The 25,368-nt window shown below is 51.0% G+C and overlaps 2 protein-coding genes across 3 annotated transcripts in view; one reads left to right on the top strand and one right to left on the bottom strand.

Moving 5' to 3' along the window:
- BOP1 (BOP1 ribosomal biogenesis factor) overlaps positions 1 to 25,368 on the bottom strand; it is a 56,413-nt gene that overhangs the window by 16,383 nt on the left and 14,662 nt on the right.
- On the top strand, positions 6,376 to 14,544 carry SCX (scleraxis bHLH transcription factor). 2 transcript variants are annotated; one of them, XM_061573426.1, is made up of 3 exons: positions 6,376 to 7,131; positions 10,953 to 11,416; positions 12,157 to 14,544. In XM_061573426.1, the coding sequence occupies exons 1-3, from the start codon at positions 6,978 to 6,980 to the stop codon at positions 12,193 to 12,195; spliced, it is 657 nt and encodes a 218-aa protein (XP_061429410.1). In that variant the 5' UTR covers positions 6,376 to 6,977; the 3' UTR covers positions 12,196 to 14,544. The 2 variants fall into 2 exon arrangements, with proteins under 2 accessions (XP_061429410.1, XP_061429409.1); XM_061573425.1 differs by having other exon boundaries at positions 10,950 to 11,416.

Here is a 25,368-nt window from a genome sequence, read left to right as displayed (position 1 = left end):
CGATTAAACCGGGTTCTCAGGTAGCGAGTTGATCGTCTCAGCACGATCACCGATGACTGCAAGAAGAAGCCCATGAGGAACTTTGGTTTTTAGTTCATTTGGAAAATTCCAGCTCTGAAAATGAAAAACAGTTTGGCTGCCATGCAATTAGGGTTTCTATAGCGGGACACGTGGGAGAGTGAAGTGTGTTTAAGAAGTTGATGTAGTTCTGTGATATCACCTTCCGTGGACTTTTCATGAAGATGGGATATTTTCCCATGTCGAGACCGGTAGCACAAATTGCATAAAATTGTGCAAAATAGTTTTTTTTTATTAAATAGGGTATAAAGATTGATCAGTTGCACGACTAAAAACAGGACGTGAAGTGTAAGGACACAGATCCAGAGATATTGTTACATCGAGACATATAGCGAGAGACACAGATAAAATCAACAAATTCACAAAGAAACTTGAGAGAGGATTATTACGCTTGTTCTCAAGACTCTTTTTCAGGAGGGTCCTGCCCAGTTTTCGCAGGTTATGTTATCGTGTGTGCAATTCCAATGGAGTAAATTTCTGGTAATTCTTCAGCATTGAGATGTTTAGCTAAGGGACAAAAGCGGAGAAACCAGAGGAAGCCAATACAGAATAGGGGGAGAGAGCATACAAACTCCATAAAGAAAGGTAACCAAGTTGGGAATTGAACCCAGGGCTTTCTTGCTGCGAGGTAGGAGTGCTATACCACTGTGCCACAACGAGCGCGAGCTGGAGCCAGACAAACTGAAACAAAGACCAAAACGGATGTTGGCAGAGAGAGCGGGATGGAAAATAAAAATGAAGAGACAAAGTAAGACAGGAACAATCCGCAGAATCGAGAGCAGGAGTGGGAGCAAGAGGGAGCGAGCGATCTGCTGGGGCCGAAGGCATGCACCTCCCCAGTGGCCAGGTCTGGCTGCAAACATCTGCCGCACGGCAAACAGCGCGGCAGCCCCATGCGCACAGCCCCACACTCGCCATACGCCCACCACACACCCACGACGCACCGCCCTCAACGCACACCGCCCCACACCCCCCTCCCCCCCCTCACGATGGGCGCTCCACCGTGAGAGTGCATGCCGCGCGTCTACCGCGCGCTTGATCCTCTCCACATTTGTGCGGTGACGCAGTGGCCCAGCCGTGACGCGTTCTCCGCTTGTCGCAGAGGTTTCAAATTCGACACCAGCAGGCCGCCCTGGTTAATGCTGCGGATGTATTAGTATTATGTTTGTTTACTCAGGAAAGTCTGAGTCTCACGACTCTTTTTGCGTTTTGTCTTCCTAATGGCAATATTTACACCTCGCACCGGGTACTCATTTGCTGCGAAATCGACTGAGGGGAGACCCAGGACCAGTTCAGATAATCGTCACTGGGTATTGGCCATGAGTGGGAATCAAACTCAGGCTACCCAGTTCATAGCACAGCGCGCTAACCGCTGCACTAACCGCTCCTCGCCACACTCCATGGTTTTCACAGCAACACGCGCTGCACGGCTGCCACTAAACAGGCTAACAATTCACGAATTGCCAGCCAAGGAGGGTACAAAAACACAAGTTTGAAAGGAAAAAATTACAACAAAAACTATAATCGAGAAATAAAAGTGTTTAGTTTGAACATGATGAGAGTACCATGAAACACCACTCGTGGTATGACGATGTCTCAAATGCTCACGAAATCAATTTACAAATGTCATCAAACTGCTAGGGAAGGTGAAAGTCGTTAATGTTTCAGTAAATAAAAATGTACTCCTATTCAGACGAATTCACTTTAAATAATGTTAAGTATCAACTTCCCCTTGTGTGACGAGTTACATAACCCCCAGGTGTTCAACAGTCACCCATCAGAGGCCGTCAGGGGACCAGGTGGTCAGAGCCCTGAGCCAGCACCATCAAGATCCCAGATTCTATCATTATCATTACTGCGCTTGTTTACCCAGGAAATCCTCACGATCCTCAAGAGTCGTTTTCAGCAGGGTCCTGCCATGTTTTTGGCAGTAGTGGCCATGTTGCTGCTCTGTGTAATCCCAATTGAGACATTTGCTGGTAAATTTCAGCATAGAGATATTGATTTGACCAATATCGGTGCTATTTGTAGGGAGTGTGTGTAGTTTATCTTTTGAAGAAAACTGGAAAACCTGCAGGAAACCCATCCAGAACAGGGGAAGAACATACAAACACACAAACACTACACAGACATGTGCCCAAGACCGGAATCAAACCCAGGTTCTTTGTGCTACGAGTAACGAGTATTACCCACTGGGCCATAATACAAACAAGAGTGGACATGAAAAAAAAACATTCTTGAATAACATGACAACCCCCAATCAAAACAAATCACCGAATCGCAGTGGCGGTGAATGGATGTACGGCTTTGACCGCGCGACTCGCTCGACCGTGGAGGCCACTCCAGGCTGGCGGATCGCGCCGCCCTGGAAGAGCGAATGGAAAATCCGGACAGTGCTCTCCGCTCGGCTTCAATGGCGCTTGGCCAGCTATGAATTACGCTCGCTGTCCCAATGGGCTCTCAACCGATCTCTATGAAAAATAAACTCCATCGGTGGGACGCTGAGATAAAAACTTCGGTCATCGTTAATAGTTCACCATCTATACCAATGCCAAGGTATTATTATTATTTGCACAGAATCGCATATCCACATATGTCTGAGAACACTGCTGCTGCACATCGAGGACTCCGCTGGCACGAGGGTGCAAGCTGCTAGCAACGCGGCTCCAATGGGACCACCAAAAAGAGTTTGCACATAATCCAGACAGAGCACTTCCATGTTGCATGTAAAGAAGAGATATGCATTGTGCACTCTCACCAAGCCGAAGACAAACAGTTGACTGGCAGAACAGAAGGCTGAATTATGGATTGGACTGGCCTTTTCATTCCATCTTGTTGTTGGCCATTTTCCTTGGCCCTCCTCACTTCTCTGGCCTCTGATGGCTGCCGCGCCCATTTTGTGCACACCGAGCTGGGCGCTGGGCTGGGCGCTGCTGGGTTCTAACCCGTCCCCTATGTCAAGCGAGTGTCTTTGCCAGCTCGCAACCAGCAGTCTGGTGACGTATGATCACACATCCCCCAACGCTAGTTGCAGCTTAAAACCCGGTGCTCAGCCACTTACTATATCCCTGATTTTATCATCCATGGGTAAGAACGCGACCCCTTTGTGATTTCCACATTACCACATTGGATGTGACTTAATAGCATGGAGGGGAATAAAAGTGGATGCAGACGACACAAGAAGAAGAGTAGCAGGTGCTGTAGGATGGGGCTGATTGTGAGATGGCCAGGAGATGGAAGCACAGCAAAGGATTCTTAAATCCGTCTGTCCGGAATGTTGAGGCTCACCCCCTCCTGGTCATGGTGGATTTTCTCTGGTTTCCTCCCACGAGTAGCCAATCACTCATTATTGGAATTGTTGAAACATTCCAATGTAGCAGGACCCTCCTGAAGAAGAGCCTTAGAGACTCAGCAGAGACTTCCATGCATTAAAGACGTTATTACCATTATTTAAAAGTGCATATAACCCATTGAGACAATATCCTTGTTGCATTCAATGTTATTTTCAGTTATTTATCTATTATTTGAAGGAGGCCTCATCATGTCACATAAGTCATGAGGATTTTTTGACCATACTTCACCGTGCTGGTCAGTGCAAAATTGCCGAGGGTGGTGATGCGGCAGAGGAAGCGCTTTCATCGCTTGTTGCAGAGGTTTGTGGTGCGAATCTGGCAGGCAGCCTGGTTAACACTGCGGTGTATTCACAGTAAAATATTACTACACAGTCTGCTTCACAGTCGATGTTAAAGATCCTTTGACATCATTAGAAAAGAGTATTGGGCCTTTGTGCACCAGCGTCATCTTCCAAATGTTCCAAATGTTTATAACATTAACTGCAACTTACTGAACAGCGATTAGATACAGGTAACATCTCAACAGCGATTAGACACAGTAACATCTCCCCCGACTGTGAAGCAGACTAAGTGACGTGCAGACTAAGAGACATACAGATTAAGTTCCGTACGGAGTCTTCCTTTGTCATAGCCTTGCACTCTGAGAATGGTGGGAATACAAAATGTAATCATTTATAAGAATAATTAACGTTACTATGATAGGATCACTGTCTAGATTTTTATATTAATATTCACACTTGTCAAACATTACTAATATCAACCGTCTCAATTAATAGTTGTTAATATCTGTATCATATCCGTTATGTTATAGGTCACATCATTATTAACGTGCGTATTTATCTGTACATTGATTTGATATCAACTCACGACAGCCACCATATTTAACAAAATAAACGAACACTTTCACGGAATTCAAAGTAGAAGTAAACATTCTAATTGAAAGCTCAAAGGAACTGACGAGAAAGTCACAAACCTGGCACTCTACGCAGTCTGCAGAGCATTCTCAGCTAAAGGTGTATGCTTGGAAGATTCATTTTTGGAAACTAATTTCTTTAGAACTGCTATTTTTGTGTTTAGTTTGTTGTCCTTCCCCTGTTCCTCCGATTAGCACGGTTGGCTACGTACGGTGCGAAAGAAGTTCAACATACATACATTCTGTACTGTACTTGTGAGGCACCAATATTGAGGAGTCTGCTTCATCTCATCCACCACAATGTGCAGCCACCACTATTACTGCAGGCCACAACAACTCACCCAGTCACACACCCACCCTGTCTCACACTCACCAAACCACTCAAACACCGACTCATACACTCACACACTCACCCACTCACTCACACACTCACCCACTCACTCACCCACTCACTCACCCACTCACTCACTCACCCACTCACTCACTCACCCACACACTCACCGCACTGCAAGTCACAACAACACTTCTCTTTCTGCGTCTTCCCTCACACAACTCCACTTTGGAATTCCCTCCGATCGTGTCTTTCTGAAGCCCATCTAATAACCTTGCTCAATTCAAGAAACCTGTTAACTCTTATCTAGTGCAACTTTGATAATGCTCGCTGGCCGCTTTGCGTTTTAAACCTTTGGGCCTACAGTCAACACCCTGATAACTGAGTACTTAAAACATACATTAAGCACGATTGCTGTGAGCGATCTCTTTCCATCTCTCTAATAAATAAACGTCTCAAGTTGAGGGGAGAGTGATTTTTTGTATGAGCAATAACGCACGAGGTCGTTTTCCCAGCTGGGATCACGGGAGGTCTGCGGCACATCCGGGAGCTCGCTCACAGCTGCGGCCACTCACACACGTGCACGCTCACACACGTGCACACTCACACACGTGCACGCTCACACACGTGCACGCTCACACACGTGCACACTCACACACGTGCACGCTCACACACAAAGACGAGGCTTCCCCGGATAGTCTACACACGTTGTGGGGCAAGTTCTATTAAGGAGACGACTACCAAGGCCACACCGCACTGCGGCCGCATGCGCGCGCATGCACAACAACCGCCATTCGCCACTAAGTGGCGGTGACGTCACCACGACGCTTATGCCAGGCCATGTGCACGTTGAGGCCACGTGAAGTGTCGAACGCCCGCTGGCAGGAGGTCACGGGGCAGACCCAGATGCCACAAGTCGACTGACCGAGACTGGCCGATGCACCACCTGTGCCCCCCCCACCTACTGTGCCAACTTGCTGTGCTTTAGCATGCACACCGGAGGACATCCATAAGCCCCATTTGGAATATTAAACACACAGGTAGGGCCACACATCAGCTCTTGATGAAAAATCAACCTTCCTCGGCAAAATAATCATTAGAATGAGGCAGTGAGGGTGCTAAACCCCATCCAGAGGAACACCGGATTAGTGTGGGCAGCAGGGTGAAGATGCAGTGTTCACACCCACGTCTCACAGCAAGATTGAGTCTGGGTTCGATTCTGACTCGAGCATAGTTCTGTGTGGAGTTTGTAGGCACGGGTTTCCTCAAGCTTCTCTGGTTTATTCCCAAAGCGAAAGAAAACAAAGCAACGTAACCAGTATTGACCAACCATCTCAATGAAAATAAATACACAGTAGCAGCATCGCCCATTCCTGCGAAAACTGGGCAGGACCCTCCTGCAAACGAGTCTTGCGACTCGGTGAGGATTTTCGGGACAAACAGGTGCCAGAGTCGGGAATCGAACCCAGAATTTTCTTGCTTGTGAAGCACGAGCGTGAGCATCGTGTGGCCGCCCGTCTGTTTCCCTCGCCTGCATCGCTTCCCCCTCGCGCGCCGCTCTCTACTCCCCATCCCCTGCCGCCCCCACGAGACCCCCCTCCCACCACGTGACATCGCCGAGCCAGGGAGCGCCCGGATTGGCCGAGGTCTCGGTGTATTTAATCGGCGCAGCACGCGCTCGCGAGTGTGGAGCTCGGTGAGCGTGCGTGCGCACGTCGACACGTCACACCGACACGCACCCTGACACCGACACACACACCCTAATACCCGTAGCCTAGGAGCCCGAGCCGTGAGCCTGCTCCTGCCGAGACATTATAGTGGCAGCGTAGACGGGAGATGTAACCCAACTACTCCTCTGCGTTGATGTGTGCGAATCTATGCAGAGAACAACGCAAGCGCATACTTTGAAGATTCTGGAAGAGACTTCAACTGAAGAACAGGAGATTTATAGATTTCAATATCTATTAGAACGAACTCAAACCGAAACCATTTCAAAACTTGATTTGATGCCATTAGTGTCAAAAGTGAAAGCGTTGAAATAACAATTTTCTTTATTATTTTACGTATAATCGTTTACTGGTAAAATGAATCGCCTGGAGGTTATGGATTCCGAATAAATTACATTCCAAATTGAAATAAAAAACACTTAAACCTGACGTAGGCATGCGACTCTCGCTCGGCGCGGACCTGCGCGGCAGCGCTCGTCGTGCTACGGCCGTCGCGCTCCGACCCTGACCGCGCGTGCCGTCGTCCACACGAGGGGCCGCCGGACCGCGGCGCGCGACGCCGCCGGGCCGGCGCGATGGCCTACGCGGCTCTGCGGGCCTCGGGCGGCCTGCGCTATTTCACGGAGGAGCTCTCCGGGGACGAGAACGAGAGCGGCAGCGAGGACTCGGAGCGCTCGCTCCCCTACGGCGCCGGCGGCGCCCCGAGCAAGCGGGCGCGCCACATCACCGGTGAGCGCTCGCTCGGTGCGATCCCACGGGGCGGCCACGCGGAGGGAGCCGGTCGGCTCGCGCTGCCACTCGCGATCCCGAGGTGGCCGGCTCGCCGATCCCATCCCTCGGCGCGGCAGCTCAGTGGGGTACAGTTCTTACGTCGGTCGCGCTCGTTACGTTGGAATCGGTTTCCGGAACCCGACGTTTGGAACCGGTGACCAGTTCGGAGTGCGGTTTAGCGGTTGAACAGCCTGACGTTAAGGCCGGTGCGGGTGCAGGGAGATGTGCGGCGTTTGCGTGGGAGACTCGAGGCCAACGCATGAACGGCAACAATATTATATTTTACAAGAAGAGTTACATGCGCCAAAGTACAAATAAACCTTTATACCCGTACAAAAAATAACAGCTGAAATTTAAAAGCAGTAAATTGCATTTTGCTTACAAAAATTACATTAAATTAAGTTGTTAATGTGAAAAGTTTTGTTTGTTAATAAAAGCGCACGTAATGTACTGTACTTATGAGAAAATAAGTACGGTATACAAATCCATAAATAAACCAGGAGTGGGACGCAATGGCACATAACCATGAAGCCAGTGACCCGAATTTGATTCCCAGTAACGGCTAATATCAGTGGCGAGCAATACATCAACTTGTCCGAGCCTCTTAATTTCACCAACTCACACTGACCAGCAAGGTGACGTTTGGGTAAACAACCCCCATGATCGACATGATCGAGACGATGTGGGGGATGCCTTCGTCCAGCAATTGATGGACAAACAGCTGTAAATTACAAGTGATGTGGTGTATACGATAAAAACACACGTGATTATGAAAATATAAAGGCTGCACTGTAACCGAAGGGAATAAATGACAAGAACGGCGTAAGCCATCATAACAAGGGCAAATAGACATTCACAAACAAAGAAAATCCATTCATGTGATAAGTAAGCATTCAGAATTAGGGAGGTTGTAACGCAGTCACACACATTGCCAGGGTCCGGAGAGTTAGCCTACAGATAGAGTATAACCCGACAGCACCATCACCACGACAGCCACAATGGGGAGTCTCCCTACAATTAGTGGCAAAGTACGGCATGGTGCAGTATTAAGTTCGGTATTCAGGGCAATGAAATAGGTACACTTACACACACGTAGACCAATATCCCCCATATAGTCTTTACCGACTGCTGTTGCCAGGGCTGATGGCGAGTACCTAATAAGGCCAACACGGAGCATTTTAGGCTGAGTCAACCAGGGGGAAACCCAGGACGAGTTCGTATGTCACTTGCCAATGGCGATGGCTGTGGCTGGGAAACGAAATCAGATCCCCAGGTTCATAGCGCAGTGACGGACCAATGTGCCACCGCTTTCCACGATACACACACACACAGATAAAGATCCCCCGTATAGCCTCTAATAGGCTGCTTGGGGAAAGGGTGGCCAGCACCATGCCCGGTCGCCTTTGTCTCTCCAGTTTAGATGTTTACACATCACACCAGGTGCTTATTCGAGGCTGAGTTAAACTAGCGGAGGCCCAGGACCAGTTCAGGTATTCATCAACAATGTTAGCTGTGAGTGGTAATTGAATCAGTTGGCGGGTTCATAGCGAAGTGCGCTAACCAACTGTACCATCATTGTCAACACAACAAACACAAAGATCCCCCGCTCACGCCCAGCAATAAACACACGCATACATACACGCACACACACAAGTTCACACGCACACACACAAGTTCACACGCACACACACAAGTTCACACGCACACACACAAGTTCACACGCACACACACAAGTTCACACGCAAACTCACGCACGTTCTCGTTTCACCCCAGCTAGCTCCATCATGTGGGACAAGGCAAAACTATTCTGAAATGTAAATGAAATGCAAAAAATACATACGTTATGTTACGTAAAAAATCTAAAGTAAGGTAAATGTCAAGACCATGTTATATTGTGTATAATGTAAACAATAAATAACGTATAAAAGGTATTCAATGATTCGTGATGGAGCAATCTGCAAATCGCTGTCAATCGTCACTTCAAGCTTTCGTGACTGCAGTCACGTAGATAGGTTCAAAGAAAATAACAAAAAACTACGACGTTTCGATCCTGATGACGACCGCTTGTGTTGCAATCGAAACGTCGTAGTTTTTTGTTATTTGTTATTTTAATTTAACCTATCTACGTGACTTTACCGAAAGACCCAAAGATTACGAAATCCCTGTAAGTCGCGGATAGCCCGCGGCTCGCGACTGTTCCCGTAGTCCCGCGGCTCTCCGCGGCTGACTGACGATGCTTGGCGGAGTTGTGGGAGCAGACCTTCATTTGTTTGATATTCATTTTGCTTTAAAATTCTTTTTGTGGATTTTATTTTTTTAAGAATTTTGCATTAGCACAGAACAGCTGAAAAGACTTAGATATCAGGTGTACAAAAATCTAAAACATCGATTTAACATCGAACCAGATGGGATGTTTCCACCATTTGGGTCTAAGATAATATCTTGACCGTATAATTCAGGACTTTACCGCAGACGAATTCAGCAGTAACGTGCCGCACTTCCCCTGTAATCCGCAAACCTTTTGCCAATTAAAGGAATCGTGTGGCTAATTTCTCGGCGCATTGCATTGGCGCAAAAGTTTATTTTGCAGACTTGACGTCGAACCTCCGCACAACGCCGCGGATCAAAGACTCTGGGGTTGATACGATGGGGGGGGGGGGGGACCATATCAATGCGGAGCAATGGAGTTCTCTTGTAGTGGGCCAACAAATGGTGTTGCTTTACGTGCTATTAATAAATTACTATCAAAGTCGATTGTCCAGGACACCATGGCAAGGTGACCCCGATGCCTGAGACTCAGCACTCGGGAATAGTTGTGGAAATAACTTTGCCATAAAGGGAGTGTAGGGAAAGCCCTCCCTGAGCATCATCGGCAAATGCCTTTCCCCGAAGCCAATCGATTATGCTCGGGCACTCGTGGGCATTTTAACAACCGTAACGCCATTAAGGGTTCTTTGGGTTTCAGCGCTCGCCACCCGTTTGAGATAGAGCTTCTTGGTGCTGTAACTCGTGCAAAACTGCAAGGCAGCTGCGGTCACGCGTGTCTAAAATGCCAAGTCGCTCACGCAGACAACTCGACCGCGCTCACTCATCGCCGGAGCCGAGGTTGTGGGGTAACGAGCGAACGTCCCGTTAAAGCGCAGCAGAGCTTTGAGCACGCTCCTCACCGGCAGGCTCTTCATCATAGTGACGCTCATCCAGGAGATTTGCTACGGGCGCCATCGTTTGAAGAGCACGGGGCAGTCGCCACGAAGGAGCTGCTGCTGTGTTTCACAGCCTCTGGTGGTTTCAGGCGAGTGGGCGATGTGGCCGTGTGTGATCCCAATTTGAGTATTTTTCAGGAAATATTCAAATTTGGCACGTCAAAAAAATGGGTTTAAAAAAAATAAACTGCAATGAAAGGCGGGGATATAAGCAGCTGATTATAAACAAATCAAACTGATCATCATGTACACATGGCTCTGGAGGATTCTGATCAGATGACCACTACCAGCCAATTACAATATACTTACCCCTCCTAGCCAGCATTCCAGATTCTGTACGATTGGGGTTTACAAATATGCGCCCGCTGAAGCTAAATGTATCTCCTGAATAAAACGCAGTGGACTTGTATCCAAACATCCGGTGCTGGTTACAGAATAGTTGGCTACATATGGTGTGAAAGAAGTTCAGCATACAATGTACATACTCATTCACGTTTCTGTTGCGATGGCGTTTCTGATCGCGTACAGATCATGTCATTCTGATCGCGCGCCCCCCCCCCCCGCCCTCCCCAGCAGACGGCTCTCTCTGCAGCGGCGGTGCTGCTGCGCCGGGCGAGACGCGCCAGCGGCAGGCGGCCAACGCCCGCGAGCGCGACCGCACACACAGCGTCAACACGGCCTTCACCGCGCTGCGCACACTCATCCCCACCGAGCCGGCCGACCGCAAGCTCTCCAAGATCGAGACGCTGCGCCTCGCGTCCAGCTACATCTCGCACCTCGGCAACGTCCTCTTGCTGGGCGAGCGGTGCCCCGACGGGCAGCCGTGCCACGCCCCCCCGCCGCCCCCCTTCTGCGGCGGGGCGCGCCACGCCGAGAGGGCGCAGCGGGCCGGCGCCGACGCGTCCGTGACGCAAGCTCTGGCCGGGGCCCTCTCGGCCGATCCCGGCGCGGCGGGGATGGCGGCGAGCGGAGTATCGGGCGGCCAGGCGGCGCCGCCAAAAGTCATCTGCACGTTCTGCCTCGGCAACCAGCGCCGTTTGGTGAGAGCTGGCGGTGTTCTGTATCTGCCAAACCCGCCGTGTCACAGGCAGCAAAAGTTGAGCTGGTGACGCACCGCTCGCCACAGGCGGCAAGCCCCTTGTCATGTTCAGAAATCGTTACGTAGCCAGAACAGACTTATCAACGAATTCACATTTGGGCGGCGGGGTGGCAGCGCAGTGGTAACACTCGTGCCTCGAAGCAAGAAGCGCTTGGGTCCGATCTCCGACTGGTGCTCTTCCTGTGTGGAGTTTGTATGTTCTCCCCCAGTTCTGCATGCGGTTCCTCTTGATTCGTCAGTTTCCTCCCATCGATAGAAAATGCATTGTAACTTCTATTGGCCAAACATCTCAATGCTAGTGGGGGCAATTGCTTGATCTGTGGAATCCCAATTGAATAATTTGTGGCTAATTGGCAAATTTGGATTAGGATGACAGCACACAATGGGCTAATCTTTTAAAATTATGTTGGGGGATCTTTAAACCTCCACTGTGAAGCAGATAGCGTGTATTCATGATTATTACATGCAGAGTAACAACCAGCGGGGCCACATCACTGCTTGATAACTGAGACTGTGAGGCTCCTGGTTTGGTTGGATGAAGATTTGATACCTAAACCCAGGATATTTCCACAGTCCTGGCTTGGTGGTCAATGTGACATGGAAACAGCATTCGTGGCTTAAGATTTCGTAGCCAGACGGTGAAAAAAATTAATCTCACTCTGCTCCCTCTCCCTTTCACAGGGCCGAGAGAGAGAACGCAAATCTGCCATGCGTTGCTGACCAGCGGACACGAAACCTCGGCAAAAATTATGAGGCGGCCCGAGAAGGTTTCTGTACCAGCTTTCCTGGAACATTTTGTAAACTTTACAAAACCAATTCCAAGCCCTTCCCTGAACATGTCACCCAACTTTGGCACAGCGGGACTTTGCCAGAGATCGGCAAAACAGTTTGCGTGGCTGGACTGTGGGCAGTGGCGCACAAGAGGAAGGATGCCTGCACACAAACCCGAGCCATGGCTGCTTCTCAAGGAGTGAGGCTTGCCCAAGAACCTTCACAGATTATCTCAACTCAACAACCAAAGACTCGTGTTCCACTCATTACGGACACCTGTTCCTGTCGTATGTTTTGCATCCCTTTTTAAAACGTAAAAAATATTTTTTTACATTTCAAGCTTTGTGCCTGGCAAGAAAATATAAAAAGGCAACTTCTTAAATCTAGGAAAATCGTATTTTTGTAATAAATGATCACAAGTGACCCCACATTTACAGATGAACTAAACGTATCGTGATTCTGAGTATTATCTAACCCTTGTTTTACCGAACAGCTCACCCACATTGTCCTCTGCTCAGTCGGTGGATGAGATCGCCTCGCTTAGCGGCCGTGAACAACTTTTCACAAGAGAATCTCAGAGAGCGATATCCACGTGAGAACTATTAAGAATGATCACCACAACCCACACACCAGCGCATGGCAGGGCACACAGTACATGGTTTTTGGGTGACTGTTGCAGGAATGCGTGAACAGTCAATGGTGGCAGCACAGTGGAAATACTCGTGCCTGGCAACAAGAATATCCTGTGTTCGATTCCTGCCTCAGACAGATTTCTGTGTGGGGTTTGTATGTTCCCTCCACCTGCTCGGCATGGGTTTCCTCCCCCTCCCCCCCAAGCTAAAATAACCATAATTATACCAAATAATGCTGCACTACCAAACAACACACGGAATGAGTGGCAAGGTGAGGGCTTCAGCGCAGCTTCAGATGCTGTCTTACAGATTCAGACTGGGCACTACAGCAGCACTGCAATTTGCAAGCTGCCTAAACGTAAATACTTAATTATATCGATGAGGCCGTTATGACGCACATTAAGACACGAAATAATTGCTAACATTCATAAACCGAGCGATTTCTACATCGCGTTTGATGTCAACATAATTGAAGGGGCACCCCCAGTGGCAGCTGGCCCTATGGACACTGGGTGACAGCACCGAGCCTATCGTCAGGCATTAATCTGCCAGTAGGGAGCAATGATTGGCATGTTTAATCCCAATTGAGTATGTGTCAGTCAAGAATGCATAGTCAGTCTATCAGTTAAACACAACGTGAAGATTGGTAAATCTGGCGGAAACCAACATGGCACCCATGGCATTAGGGCCCATGGTAGTCTGCTGCACAGGTAAACGCAAATTCTTCCCCGAGGCCGTGCACAGCAGCATGGCCTCACTCACAAAACACGGCCATAGTTCTTTTCAGAGCAAATGGGATTGTGGGACAGTTTTCACGTCGGCCATCTGGGAATGCGCAGAGTGCTCAAAGCGGGCTGCACGTGGGAACTCAATCAGACAAACAAGTTCAGAGGGTGGTGGGAGCAAGATGGGGGTATTTTTATGATTTGATCGTGAGCCCCAGCAGATCGGACCGAGCGTCTCAAGAGGTGCTGCCAGGAGCGTCCGTCCCTCGAGTCGCCAATACACGGGAAGGGGTGGGGGGGGGTAACGGAGATCGCCACGCGAGGCTCTGTCGAGGCTCTGTCGTACGGCTTGGTCACACGGCGGCGCGCAGCTGGCAAACAGCAGGGGAAGGGTGAGAGCACGCCTAACTGCTGCACACCGATCGCAGCGCGCAGCGCGACTGGGCTGTAGGGCGGTGGCGGCGCAATGGGAAAGCTCGTGCCTCGTGAGCAAGAAGTACCTGGGTTCGATTCCTGAATCAGGCTCCCCTTTTTGTGTGGAGTTTGAATGATCTTACCTCTCCTGTATGGGTTTGTTAACCTAAGCTATGAAGACACACACAATGCAACTGGTATTGCCAAAACATTCAAATGTTGCAAAAATTATCTGCAAATTATTCAACTGGGATCACACACAGCAGCAACATCGCCCCCTCCCCACCACCTCCCACCGAAAACATCCCAGTGCTAAAGAATTACGCACAAATTACTCATTTGGGATTGCACAGAGCAGCAACATCGCCGCCGACTGCAAAAAACTTGGCAGGATCCTCCTGAAAAGGTCTTGAGACTCGTCGAGGCTCTGCTGGGTAAACAAGCGGATTCATAATAAATAATATTATGAACCCGTAGCAGGGGCCTACCACCATTAGCATGCGTCTGCTGCACTGTACGCGCAATGCCAGGGGTAGTTGGCAAGCTTCGAAGATTTACATTTATGATCTTAAGAGTTAAGAATTTTTTACATGTAAATAAATATGCTCGTACATCCAAAAGTTTTGCCGACTTGACTTGAATGCTGCAATGGCCCCATCAGCCCTCAGGGCCGTTATATCACAAATCAAGTATTTGCGCACACACACACACACAAGGGTTGGTCACAAAACTATGTTTGTACATTCGTTACCTAAAGTGTACAATCAATACTGATAAGAGTTTACATTTCGATTTAAAGCTTTCGTGACTGCAGGGATTAATCTTCTTGGTTCTTTCGGTAAAGTCACGTAGAAGAGAAATATTAAAAGAATAAATGTATATTTTTCATTTTATTATTTTATTATTTCCCTTCTACGTGACTTTACCGAAATAACCAAGAAGAATAGTTTACATTATACACCAGCATCTAATGCAACCACATCTCCGAACAGTTCACAGGGGAAATAAAACAAATGATCTCGGTGCCCACAAAAAACAACAGGGGCCTAAGCAAATGACTTGAGCGAGGGCACCGGCAGCAGTCCCAAATAACCGAGTTCAACAGCACGAAACTTCCACGTAGAAAGATGCCCGGGTCAGGAATTAAAAACCTAGGGACTTTCTGGGTTTCTGCCGTTATTGAGGGTTCAAGACGGCGGCTCAAGCAGATGGCAAGCAGCCGTCACAGCGGATGACTCAAGATGTTGGTGTTGGTCATCAATGGCATCCATCAGTTAGCGTCCGTGGCGACAAGAGGAAGCGGAGGAATTTGTGGGGAATATTCGACCAACGCAGCGGGGAGTGTGGGGCAAAGCGTCACAAAGGGTCGGCACCTGGAACAAATCTCCCTTCTCGCTCGCCACCGGGGTCAATTAACTGTTGCGGTGGCCCCCTTTACTGCCAAGCAAGTGAAACACTCCGCACGTGATGGAAACCAACAAGCAGAGCTGGTCTCTGGGTGCTTCAACTCCCGGGTAGGGTCCAGAGTGCTGCTCGTCATACAGGGGACCTTTGCAAGGACCTCTCTGGCCGTGGAAGCACGCGACCGCCCAAGGGATGGCGCATGGCGGAGCCAGGACCCATTCAATAAGAATAAAGCGACATCCACAAGTTGACCCGAAATTAATACTCATCCAGACCACAGGCTAAAAATAACTTAACATACGACTGCTTTGTTGTTTCGACCACCAGTTGAGAAAACGTCGCTATCCCACCAAATATGTATGATTAATTATTGCTGTTAGGAAGTGCTAACAGGCACAAACTGGTCTATAGTTGTATCAGTTTGCTTTCTTCCAATAGCTGATGTTGATGTAAAGGAAAAGCTGTCCTTTTACACGGATTTGGACGAGCCAGATGGTTGTGTCAGGAGTAGCGGAGTGTTGAATCATCGCGATGATGCCTCTTCCTTCGTGTTCGTGAATCGAGCATGGAGTCCAAGTTTATGTTCCATGGTTCTGTTCTGTTCAGTATTATTGCTTCTGGTTGGGGATAGCCACATTTTCTTAACTCTTTGGAATCGGTGACTAAATGTCCACATTCAGTTCTTGAGACGGTGGTCTCGAGAAGGCCGAGAGCTTTTGCACGTGCATCGCTGCATCACCCGTGCCCTGCGTTGTAAAATAAATTTGTTTGCGGTCGGTATGAATGTTTCTGTTGCGATGGGGTTCCTCTTTATCCTCACTGCAGCTCGAGGCTCAGCGGCACCGCCTGCAAAAGGCCCGCGTGTCACCATCCCCCGTGGTCACCGGTGCCCGTCGCCTAGGCCCCGGCTGGGTCGTCCAACGGGACACCGTCCGCGAGGGCGATTTTCCACCCTCTGGATCACATTTCGCAGGCCAACTCCTCGCCGCGCCGCCATCAAGCCAGGATAAAAATGTAACGTGAAACTTTGCAAGGCCGGGACATTTGATACCGCAGATCAAGTCCAAAGTTCAACCCCATTGATGTTCGTACTCGTTTGAAGCTTCAGGATAACACGGATATTCTACACTCATGATGTAGCAGCTTTACTTCATGAGTTACCATACAGGGCAGATCTACGCAACCTGCTCTATCACCTAGCTGCAATTAGAGGTCATTCAGCCACGACTCTTAATTGTGAATTTCTCGCCATTATCCACATTTCTGATCCTCGTTCTCTGACCACGTGGCCGGAGATCAACCGTGAGGGTGGATGTACGGCTCGGCAGACCCCACCATTTAATGCGAGGGCGTTGGCTTAAAGTGGCGGTCAAGTTCCTGCAGCAGCGCGGTGAAGCGCGTGCGGGGTTTACAGCGAGGCACGGTGTCCGCTCTGCAGTGGAGGTCTGAAGCTATCACCCTCAACAGCAGTCCATGGGACACTGGGCGCTCAAATGTAAGCATCATCATCCACCACCAATTGATCTGCAAAAGAGGCAATGGACCTCAATGGGAAATCTACAATCTAGCATCTTCACTTAAATTTGATCGTGAGAATGAGCAGAGCCATGCGAGCCTGACGAAGAGCGAAGCCACTCACCTTGTACGGATCGGAGGCGCAGACGCTGACAAACAATTGGAACAGATATGAGCCGTGTGAAGAAGGAGAAGCGTGGAGGGAGAATCACAGAGAGAGAAGCGTGGAGGGAGCAGCTTGGAGGAAGAAGCGTGGAGGGAGAAGCACGGAGGGAGCAGCTTGGAGGAAGAAGCGTGGAGGGAGAAGCACGGAGGGAGAAGCACGGAGGGAGAAGCGTGGAGGGAGAAGCACGGAGGGAGCAGCTTGGAGGAAGAAGCGTGGAGGGAGAAGCACGGAGGGAGCAGCTTGGAGGAAGAAGCGTGGAGGGAGAAGCACGGAGGGAGAAGCACGGAGGGAGAAGCACGGAGGGAGAAGCACGGAGGGAGAAGCGCGGAGGGAGAAGCGTGGAGGGAGAAGCGTGGAGGGAGAAGCGCGGAGGGAGAAGCGTGGAGGGAGAAGCGTGGAGGGAGAAGCGTGGAGGGAGAAGCGTGGAGGGAGAAGCGTGGAGGGAGAAGCACGGAGGGAGAAGCGTGCAGGGAGCAGCGTGGAGGGAGAAGCACGGAGGGAGAAGCGTGGAGGGAGAAGCGCGGAGGGAGAAGCGTGCAGGGAGCAGCGTGGAGGGAGAAGCGCGGAGGGAGAAGCGTGGAGGGAGAAGCACGGAGGGAGAAGCGCGGAGGGAGAAGCGCGGAGGGAGAAGCACGGAGGGAGCAGCTTGGAGGAAGAAGCGTGGAGGGAGAAGCGTGGAGGGAGCAGCGTGGAGGGAGAAGCGTGGAGGGAGCAGCGTGGAGGGAGCAGCATGGAGGGAGAAGCGTGGAGGGAGAAGCGCGGAGGGAGCAGCGTGGAGGGAGAAGCGCGGAGGGAGAAGCGTGGAGGGAGAAGCGCGGAGGGGGAAGCACGGAGGGAGAAGCGCGGAGGGAGAAGCGTGGAGGGAGAAGCGTGGAGGGAGCAGCGTGGAGGGAGAAGCGAGGAGGGAGAAGCGTGGAGGGAGAAGCACGGAGGAAGCAGCGTGGAGGGAGCAGCGTGGAGGGAGAAGCGTGGAGGGAGAAGCGCGGAGGGAGCAGCGCGGAGGGAGCAGCGTGGAGGGAGCAGCGTGGAGGGAGCAGCGTGGAGGGAGAAGCGTGGAGGGAGAAGCACGGAGGAAGCAGCGTGGAGGGAGCAGCGTGGAGGGAGAAGCGTGGAGGGAGAAGCGTGGAGGGAGAAGCGCGGAGGGAGCAGCGTGGAGGGAGAAGCGCGGAGGGAGAAGCGCGGAGGGAGAAGCACGGAGGAAGCAGCGTGGAGGGAGAAGCGTGGAGGGAGAAGCGTGGAGGGAGAAGCGTGGAGGGAGAAGTGTGGAGGGAGAAGCGCGGAGGGAGCAGCGTGGAGGGAGCAGCGTGGAGGGAGCAGCGTGGAGGGAGAAGCGTGGAGGGAGAAGCGCGGAGGGAGAAGCGTGGAGGGAGAAGCACGGAGGGAGAAGCGTGGAGGGAGAAGCGCGGAGGGAGCAGCGTGGAGGGAGAAGCGCGGAGGGAGCAGCGTGGAGGGAGCAGCGTGGAGGGAGAAGCGTGGAGGGAGAAGCATGGAGGGAGAAGCGTGGAGGGAGAAGCGCGGAGGGAGAAGCACGGAGGGAGAAGCACGGAGGGAGAAGCGTGGAGGGAGAAGCGTGGAGGGAGAAGCGTGGAGGGAGAATCACAAAGAGAGAAGCGTGGAGGGAGAAGCGTGGAGGGAGAAGCGTGGAGGGAGCAGCGTGGAGGGAGAAGCGTGGAGGGAGAAGCGTGGAGGGAGAAGCGTGGAGGGAGAAGCGTGGAGGGAGCAGCATGGAGGGAGCAGCGTGGAGGGAGCAGCGTGGAGGGAGCAGCGTGGAGGGAGAAGCGTGGAGGGAGCAGCGTGGAGGGAAAAGCGTGGAGGGAGAAGCGTGGAGGGAGAAGCGTGGAGGGAGAAGCGTGGAGGGAGAAGCGTGGAGGGAGCAGCGTGGAGGGAAAAGCGTGGAGGGAGAAGCGTGGAGGGAGAAGCGTGGAGGGAGAAGCGTGGAGGGAGAAGCGTGGAGGGAGCAGCGTGGAGGGAAAAGCGTGGAGGGAGAAGAGTGGAGGGAGAAGCGTGGAGTGAGAAGCGTGGAGGGAGAAGCGTGGAGGGAGAAGCGTGGAGTGAGAAGCGTGGAGTGAGAAGCGTGGAGGGAGAAGCGTGGAGGGAGAAGCGTGGAGTGAGAAGCGTGGAGTGAGAAGCGTGGAGGAAGAAGCGTGGAGGGAGAAGCGTGGAGGGAGAAGCGTGGAGGGAGAAGCGTGGAGGGAGAAGCGTGGAGGGAGCAGCGTGGAGGGAAAAGCGTGGAGGGAGAAGCGTGGAGGGAGAAGCGTGGAGTGAGAAGCGTGGAGGGAGAAGCGTGGAGGGAGAAGCGTGGAGTGAGAAGCGTGGAGTGAGAAGCGTAGAGGGAGCAGCGTGGAGGGAGCAGCGTGGAGGGAGAAGCGTGGAGGGAGCAGCGTGGAGGGAAAAGCGTGGAGGGAGAAGCGTGGAGGGAGAAGCGTGGAGGGAGAAGCGTGGAGGGAGAAGCGTGGAGGGAGAAGCGTGGAGGGAGAAGCGTGGAGGGAGAAGCGTGGAGGGAAAAGCGTGGAGGGAGAAGCGTGGAGGGAGAAGCGTGGAGGGAGCAGCGTGGAGGGAAAAGCGTGGAGGGAGAAGCGTGGAGGGAGAAGCGTGGAGGGAGAAGCGTGGAGGGAGAAGCGTGGAGGGAGAAGCGCGGAGGGAGCAGCGTGGAGGGAGAAGCGCCACTTGAAGCAACTCCGGCACAGGGTACGAATGCAAATCGGAGATTATTTTGAGCAGCAAGTCAAGTAAATTAGACGTCAATTTAGGTAGTGACACGGCTGTGACTGCAAAATATTTCCTTTCTCCAAACATTTTGACTATTTATCCTCGTAATACCTGTTTTTTATGCTTTCCAACAAAGGTTAATTAGGACTGCACGACCCTCCTGAAAGAATCTTGAGACCCGGAAAGGCTCTGCTGGGTAAACAAGTGCAGCAATAATGAATGTAACGCCAGCACTTTGTCCCGTTCAGTGAAACGCACACTTCCTTCTGCTACTCAGGAGCTTTCACACCTCCCTCACGCCTCCTCCTTTCCACACCCATGGCTTCCCTCGCCCTCCCACGTGCTCCGTCTCCCCAGAGCGATCGCGCTCTCTCTCCCAGACCGAACCCCTCCTTCTCCAACTGCAAGCTGCTACCTCCTCCCACGAACCCACATCTGTCTCGCATCATCTGAGCTCTCTTAAAAATCCCCTGGTTTTACACAAAACTTTGCAATTACGCTCCCCATGGACCACACCTGTGGCCGTTAAGGAGCGCGGCACGTTTCTGTTTTTTCAGAGCGTGCTCCGCCCACCACCCCCCGCGCGCCCGTCTCCCCGTATCGCACGCGGCGCCTTTGAAGTGAGCTGTAGAGAGAGCAAGAATTTACACCGGGCCCGGTTGCGTTCGGCACCTGTGGCTATCGGTCTCGGCGCGTAACTCCGCCCGCCGCCTGTCACCGCCGCTGATGGAAACTCTCCGAAGCCAAGCCCTCTACACTTAACAAAGGGCTGCCAGCCGCTCTCCCAGTCGGAGGGTTGTGCAAGAGCGCCGGTGTCTCCAATGAGGCCGACGCGGTGTGGAGAGAGCACCTGGCAGCACGCGTGTGGTTGTTGGGAGAATGGCGGCGCAGCGGTTAGAGCGCTGCTCGATGAAACCTGGCAACCCGAGTTCGATTCTCACTCGCGGCCGACACCGGTGACGATCATCTCAACTGGACCTGGGCCTCCCCGAGGTTAACTCGGCCTCAAATGAGTACCTGATGCTATGTGTAAACATGGCCAATATCATTGGGCGTGGTACTGGCCACCCTCCCCCTCGTGAGCCGTGCCGGCCTTCATAGGTGCTACTCAGCATTAGCCCTTGCCGCAACAGTCTGTTAAGGCTACACGGGGGATCTCTGTCTTCGTGGTTGGTAAAGCTGCCGAGCTGCTCTACTCGTGAGTCATCGTGAGCGCTGCAGCCAATAAGTCGTACGCGCGAGCACGTGGGCGGCCTGCAGAGCGCCTCCAGCACCACCTCGCGTGCTGCTCTTCTGTTGCCAGCGCTATTTTTCACCAAACACTCGTGCCCAGAACATTTACAACCTTCGGCCTTTGAAATTCAGCTTCGTGGCCAAATTCTCCTCATTTCAACTACTTCTTTTAGCAGTTGGTGTGCAAATCACGTCACCTGTTCCACCAAATGTGCATTCAATCAACGCGGGATCCACATAGCAGCTACACCTCGCAAACTCATTTACCAAGTATCATTATATTTCTGTATTATTATTTAGGAGGTACTACCAGATGTTTACATGAGGGCAATGTTGTTGCTGTCTAATCCCAATTGAGCAATTCACAGGTAATTCTACCAGCATTGGGATGTTTGACCAATACCAGTTACACAGTCTGTAATAGGAAACTGAAGAAGCCTGTGCAGAACAGGGGGAGAACATACAACTCCATCATCTAGCAAGGCATCCAAGTCGGGGATGGAACCCGAGCACTTCTTGCTGCAAGGCACGAGCGCTTCCACTGCGTGTTCCTGCGACGATTCATTCTACTCAGGAGTGGTCAAACTCTTACGATGTATGCTTTGTGATTCTCGTAAAGAATACATTTATTTTATAACATCGTGGTTGATGTAGCACTGCAGTGGCCGCAGGGTCACGTGAACAAATGACAAACACCCAAAGTTAACATCATCAACCCGGCACGATTGAGACGCGTCGCTGCGACCACAAACCCTCAACCCGTCCCCTCCCAGCTCCCCACCCCAATACAGCCCCTTCCACGTGTGCCCAAGTCATGGAAACGCAACCCGACATCTCAACGGATACATTTCTCCGCCCTCTCAAAACCCACAAAGGCATTCAAAATACAGCCCACGGTTCTTGCAAAATGTAAATCTAATAAAGCTTCTCTTCCCTCCGATAGTGGGAGGTGGTGTGAATGGTTTAACGGATAATGTTCCATTGCGTCTGGCCTGTCACAGCTGATATATCATCCGTCTTAATTGCTACACAGCAGGTTTTCTGATGCCACTTTTTCGCTATTAATCAGAGTCTGTGATTGCATCACACAAGTAAAATTAGCAGGACAGGCTCGAGCGATTTGGTCACTCCCAGCAACTAGCAAAAGTTGTTTCCATTATTCTGGCCTTGATTGTTAAGTAAAAAAAGACACAAATTTGAAACACAGCACAGCAATTCTTTGCGAATCAGAGGTACAGGAAGGCGCAGACAAGCGCAAAGGAGGCCAGAACCGGCGCCAACAATTCCCCAAGCTCTGTGGTCCTGTATATATATGAACTATTTGTATTTTACCAGGTAAGGCCCACTGAGCTAGAAAGATCTTTTCAGCAGCAACCTGGCCACAAGTGATAGCTCAACGAAGTGGCTTATCGTGTGGAAATGTATAGCAGCCAAATACTCTAAACGCACGTTGATTCTAAATGTGGAGGGAAAAACCTGAAAATCCGGACAATAATCCAGGCGACCACGGTGAAAACATGCCAACTCCAAATATACAGGTGTCAGGGTCGGGAGGGAGTTGAGATCTCCTCACCGTGGCATCCATATAGGGATGTTTGGCCAACTCCATTAATGAGTGACAGGAAACCGCAGAACGCGGAGAACCCAACACGTGCAAGTGGACAAGATTCACTTCCCTTATGCATAAAATACGGATGAACATTAACCAACTTGCTGCACTGCCATCACACCCTGGCAAGCCAGGTGGCGACCTCGCAGCCCAGCGGGAGCTTCCAGAGCACGCGCGTGAACCGCCAACCCTCGCCGCTGCCTCCACACGTGCTTGTTCACCCAATGGAGCCAAGTGAGCAGAGCCTCAAGACTCTTTCAGGAGGGTCCTGCGAAAGATGAGCAACAACGCCCCCTACTGCAAAAACTTGGCAGGACTCTCCCCGAGTCTTGAGCCCGAGCGACACTTTCCTGGGTGAAAAAGTGTAACCATAATGATATCACCCTCGTCCTAGCTGGAGCCGAGATTAATTCAACAAAACAGATATTGACGTGCTGACGCCACTAAATCCCAACACCTACACGCGATCAAATCGCCATAAATGTGCTCGTTCTCGTCACATCTCGGAAGCCAAGCCGGCATGAGCCTGGTTGGTACTTGATGGGTGATAACAAGGGCTAGCCAGGAATTGAAGGTGCGGGAGGCAATGAGGTGGGACCTGTTGAAACACCCGTTGATGGAATTGGCCAAACAACCCAATGCAGGACCGCCCTGAAAAAGTCTCGAGACTTGGTGAGGATTTCCTTACTAAATAACTGGCATGGCAATATTTTACAGAATTCAATGAGCAAATCCTTCAACTCACGGTATTTTTCCCCGAACCGCCCCCTAAATTACGTGCACAAAATCGTGGAATCACGTGTGCTGCTCTTGGCCGTGCCAGCTGCTGCCCCCAAGCTAAAGCAGAAGATTTTCCAAGCCGTGGCGAGCAGCACAGTGGCAAATCATAATGTTAGTAGAGCCAGCGCCGCGCGCGGGCCAGGGCGGCCCGCCCCCCCCCCCCCCGCTTGTGCATGTGGAACGCATTTACCGCACATTCTTACACAGACTCAGCACGTTCCGCGTGGTGGGGGGGGGGGGGGGGGTAGCGCCAGTGCCGCAGCCAGGACTTGGCACCGGCGCAATGAGCGGCGAGCGGCTGTATTCAGCTCCCGCCCCGACGCTCAATCCAGTGGCATTCGGTATTTAGAGCTGATACGGGCCACCCCTAAGTCAACTGGGACGAAAATTAGCACTTGGTGAAGCTCTTTGGCCCTGGGTTAAAGCCGATCCATTGTGTCCTCGGGTAACCTCAAGGTGCTCGCGAAAGCATTTACGCCGAGGGTGCAGACGATTCAACGTTAGGGACACATCCATTTCTTAATATCGATCCTTAAGCAGCTATAAATAAAATCTGTAATGACGAGAAACCCCATAACAGAAACATTAAGGCAGCCTAGAAATTAACAGACTTATCCATACTCTTTGGTTCTTTCGGTAAAGTCACATAGGTATACAAATTAAATTAAATAAACCACGACGTTTCGGGCGCAACACAAGATTTAACAAATGCTTGTGTTGCGCGCAAAACGTCATTATTTATTTTATTTTTCTACCCACGTGACTTTACCGAAAGAACCAAAGAGTATGGATTCCTGCAGTCACGAAAGCTTCAAATCAACATTAGACTTATCCATAACAGAGGATTTTTTGGGTTAGATCGTGTAAATATCAATGTGTCGTTAAACCACCCGCCAATCAGTTCAATTTGTCAAGTAAACAGAACATACCGATTCGTTACGAGTACAGCACGCCAATGTGTTGGAGAGTAAATCCAAAACATTTACAATTTGAGTACGACGTTTCACCACTAATTACAACTAGCATCATCAGCCGACAGTCAGATTTGTGGAGAAATCCTCCTGAACAGATTTAACAAAGCACACACAGGTGTGCAGCACTGCACGTGCAAAACCTCACGGCATCATCCAGAACACCAGCTCAAGACAACCGAATGGGTGGCCATTTTGTCGTTTAGACCTCACAGAGCTGCAAAACCGTGGCTGTCCCAGCCACAATACACGGATCGAATTGCATGTTGAGGCGCGACGGGGACAGCGCAACTCCTAAACCACTGGAGACCGATACACGCGGCCCGGCGTCTCTGGCGGGGACTGATTCGCCACTCCCCATCATGCCGAGCGCCGGATTCTCAGTCGCAGTTCAGCTCAGGCTGGAGCCGCTGGGTTGCTTCTAAAGAAGCACGAGGGGCTTAGCCGTGGCTCGGCTCAGCTCCATGGAAGTTCTGAGTGTGGTTGGGACCATGCTTAGAGCTGGCTCAAGTTGAGCACGGCTTTGAGCCGGCTCACTTGGGTCAGAGCCAAGCCTGCCCTGCACCATGACGAAGAATACGGGAGCCTTAATGCTCATGAGCCACTCATTAATTTGATTTCGTGACTGCAGGAATCCATACTCTTTGGTTCTTTCTGTAAAGTCACGAAGGTAGAAAATTAAATAGATCACGACGTTTCGGGCGCAACACAAGCGTCCGTCATCAGGTGGGAAAGCACGGCCTGCTACTGAGGCAGACTGTTTAAAAAAGGTTTGAAATGGGAGTAGCTCAAGGGTTATAAAGAAGTGGCCGGGGCTGGTGATGTTAATGTGAGAACTTAGCATGTAGTTGTAAGATAGAAGAGCGACCTCCTAAACGAGTGCACAGAAGTGGCTACATTAATGTGAGGGATTAGCATGATGATATGTTAATGTGAGGGATTAGCATGATGATGCTATGTTAAT

The sequence above is a fragment of the Lethenteron reissneri genome, chromosome 52 (genome assembly GCF_015708825.2).
Source record: "Lethenteron reissneri isolate LAM-NWPU_2019-01 chromosome 52, ASM1570882v1, whole genome shotgun sequence".
NCBI lineage: Eukaryota > Metazoa > Chordata > Hyperoartia > Petromyzontiformes > Petromyzontidae > Lethenteron > Lethenteron reissneri.
Note: the sequence above shows the minus strand (reverse complement) of the source record. Positions and strands in the feature narration are given on the sequence as shown.

Bases quoted from the DNA above. Each gene is read 5' to 3' on its own strand.
- SCX (XM_061573425.1), top strand. From the start codon at position 6,978: ATGGCCTACGCGGCTCTGCGGGCCTCGGGCGGCCTGCGCTATTTCACG. The intron at 7,132-10,949 runs GTGAGCGCTCGC...CGCCCTCCCCAG, and splicing joins GCGGGCGCGCCACATCACCG to CAGACGGCTCTCTCTGCAGC. The intron at 11,417-12,156 runs GTGAGAGCTGGC...TCCCTTTCACAG, and splicing joins TCGGCAACCAGCGCCGTTTG to GGCCGAGAGAGAGAACGCAA.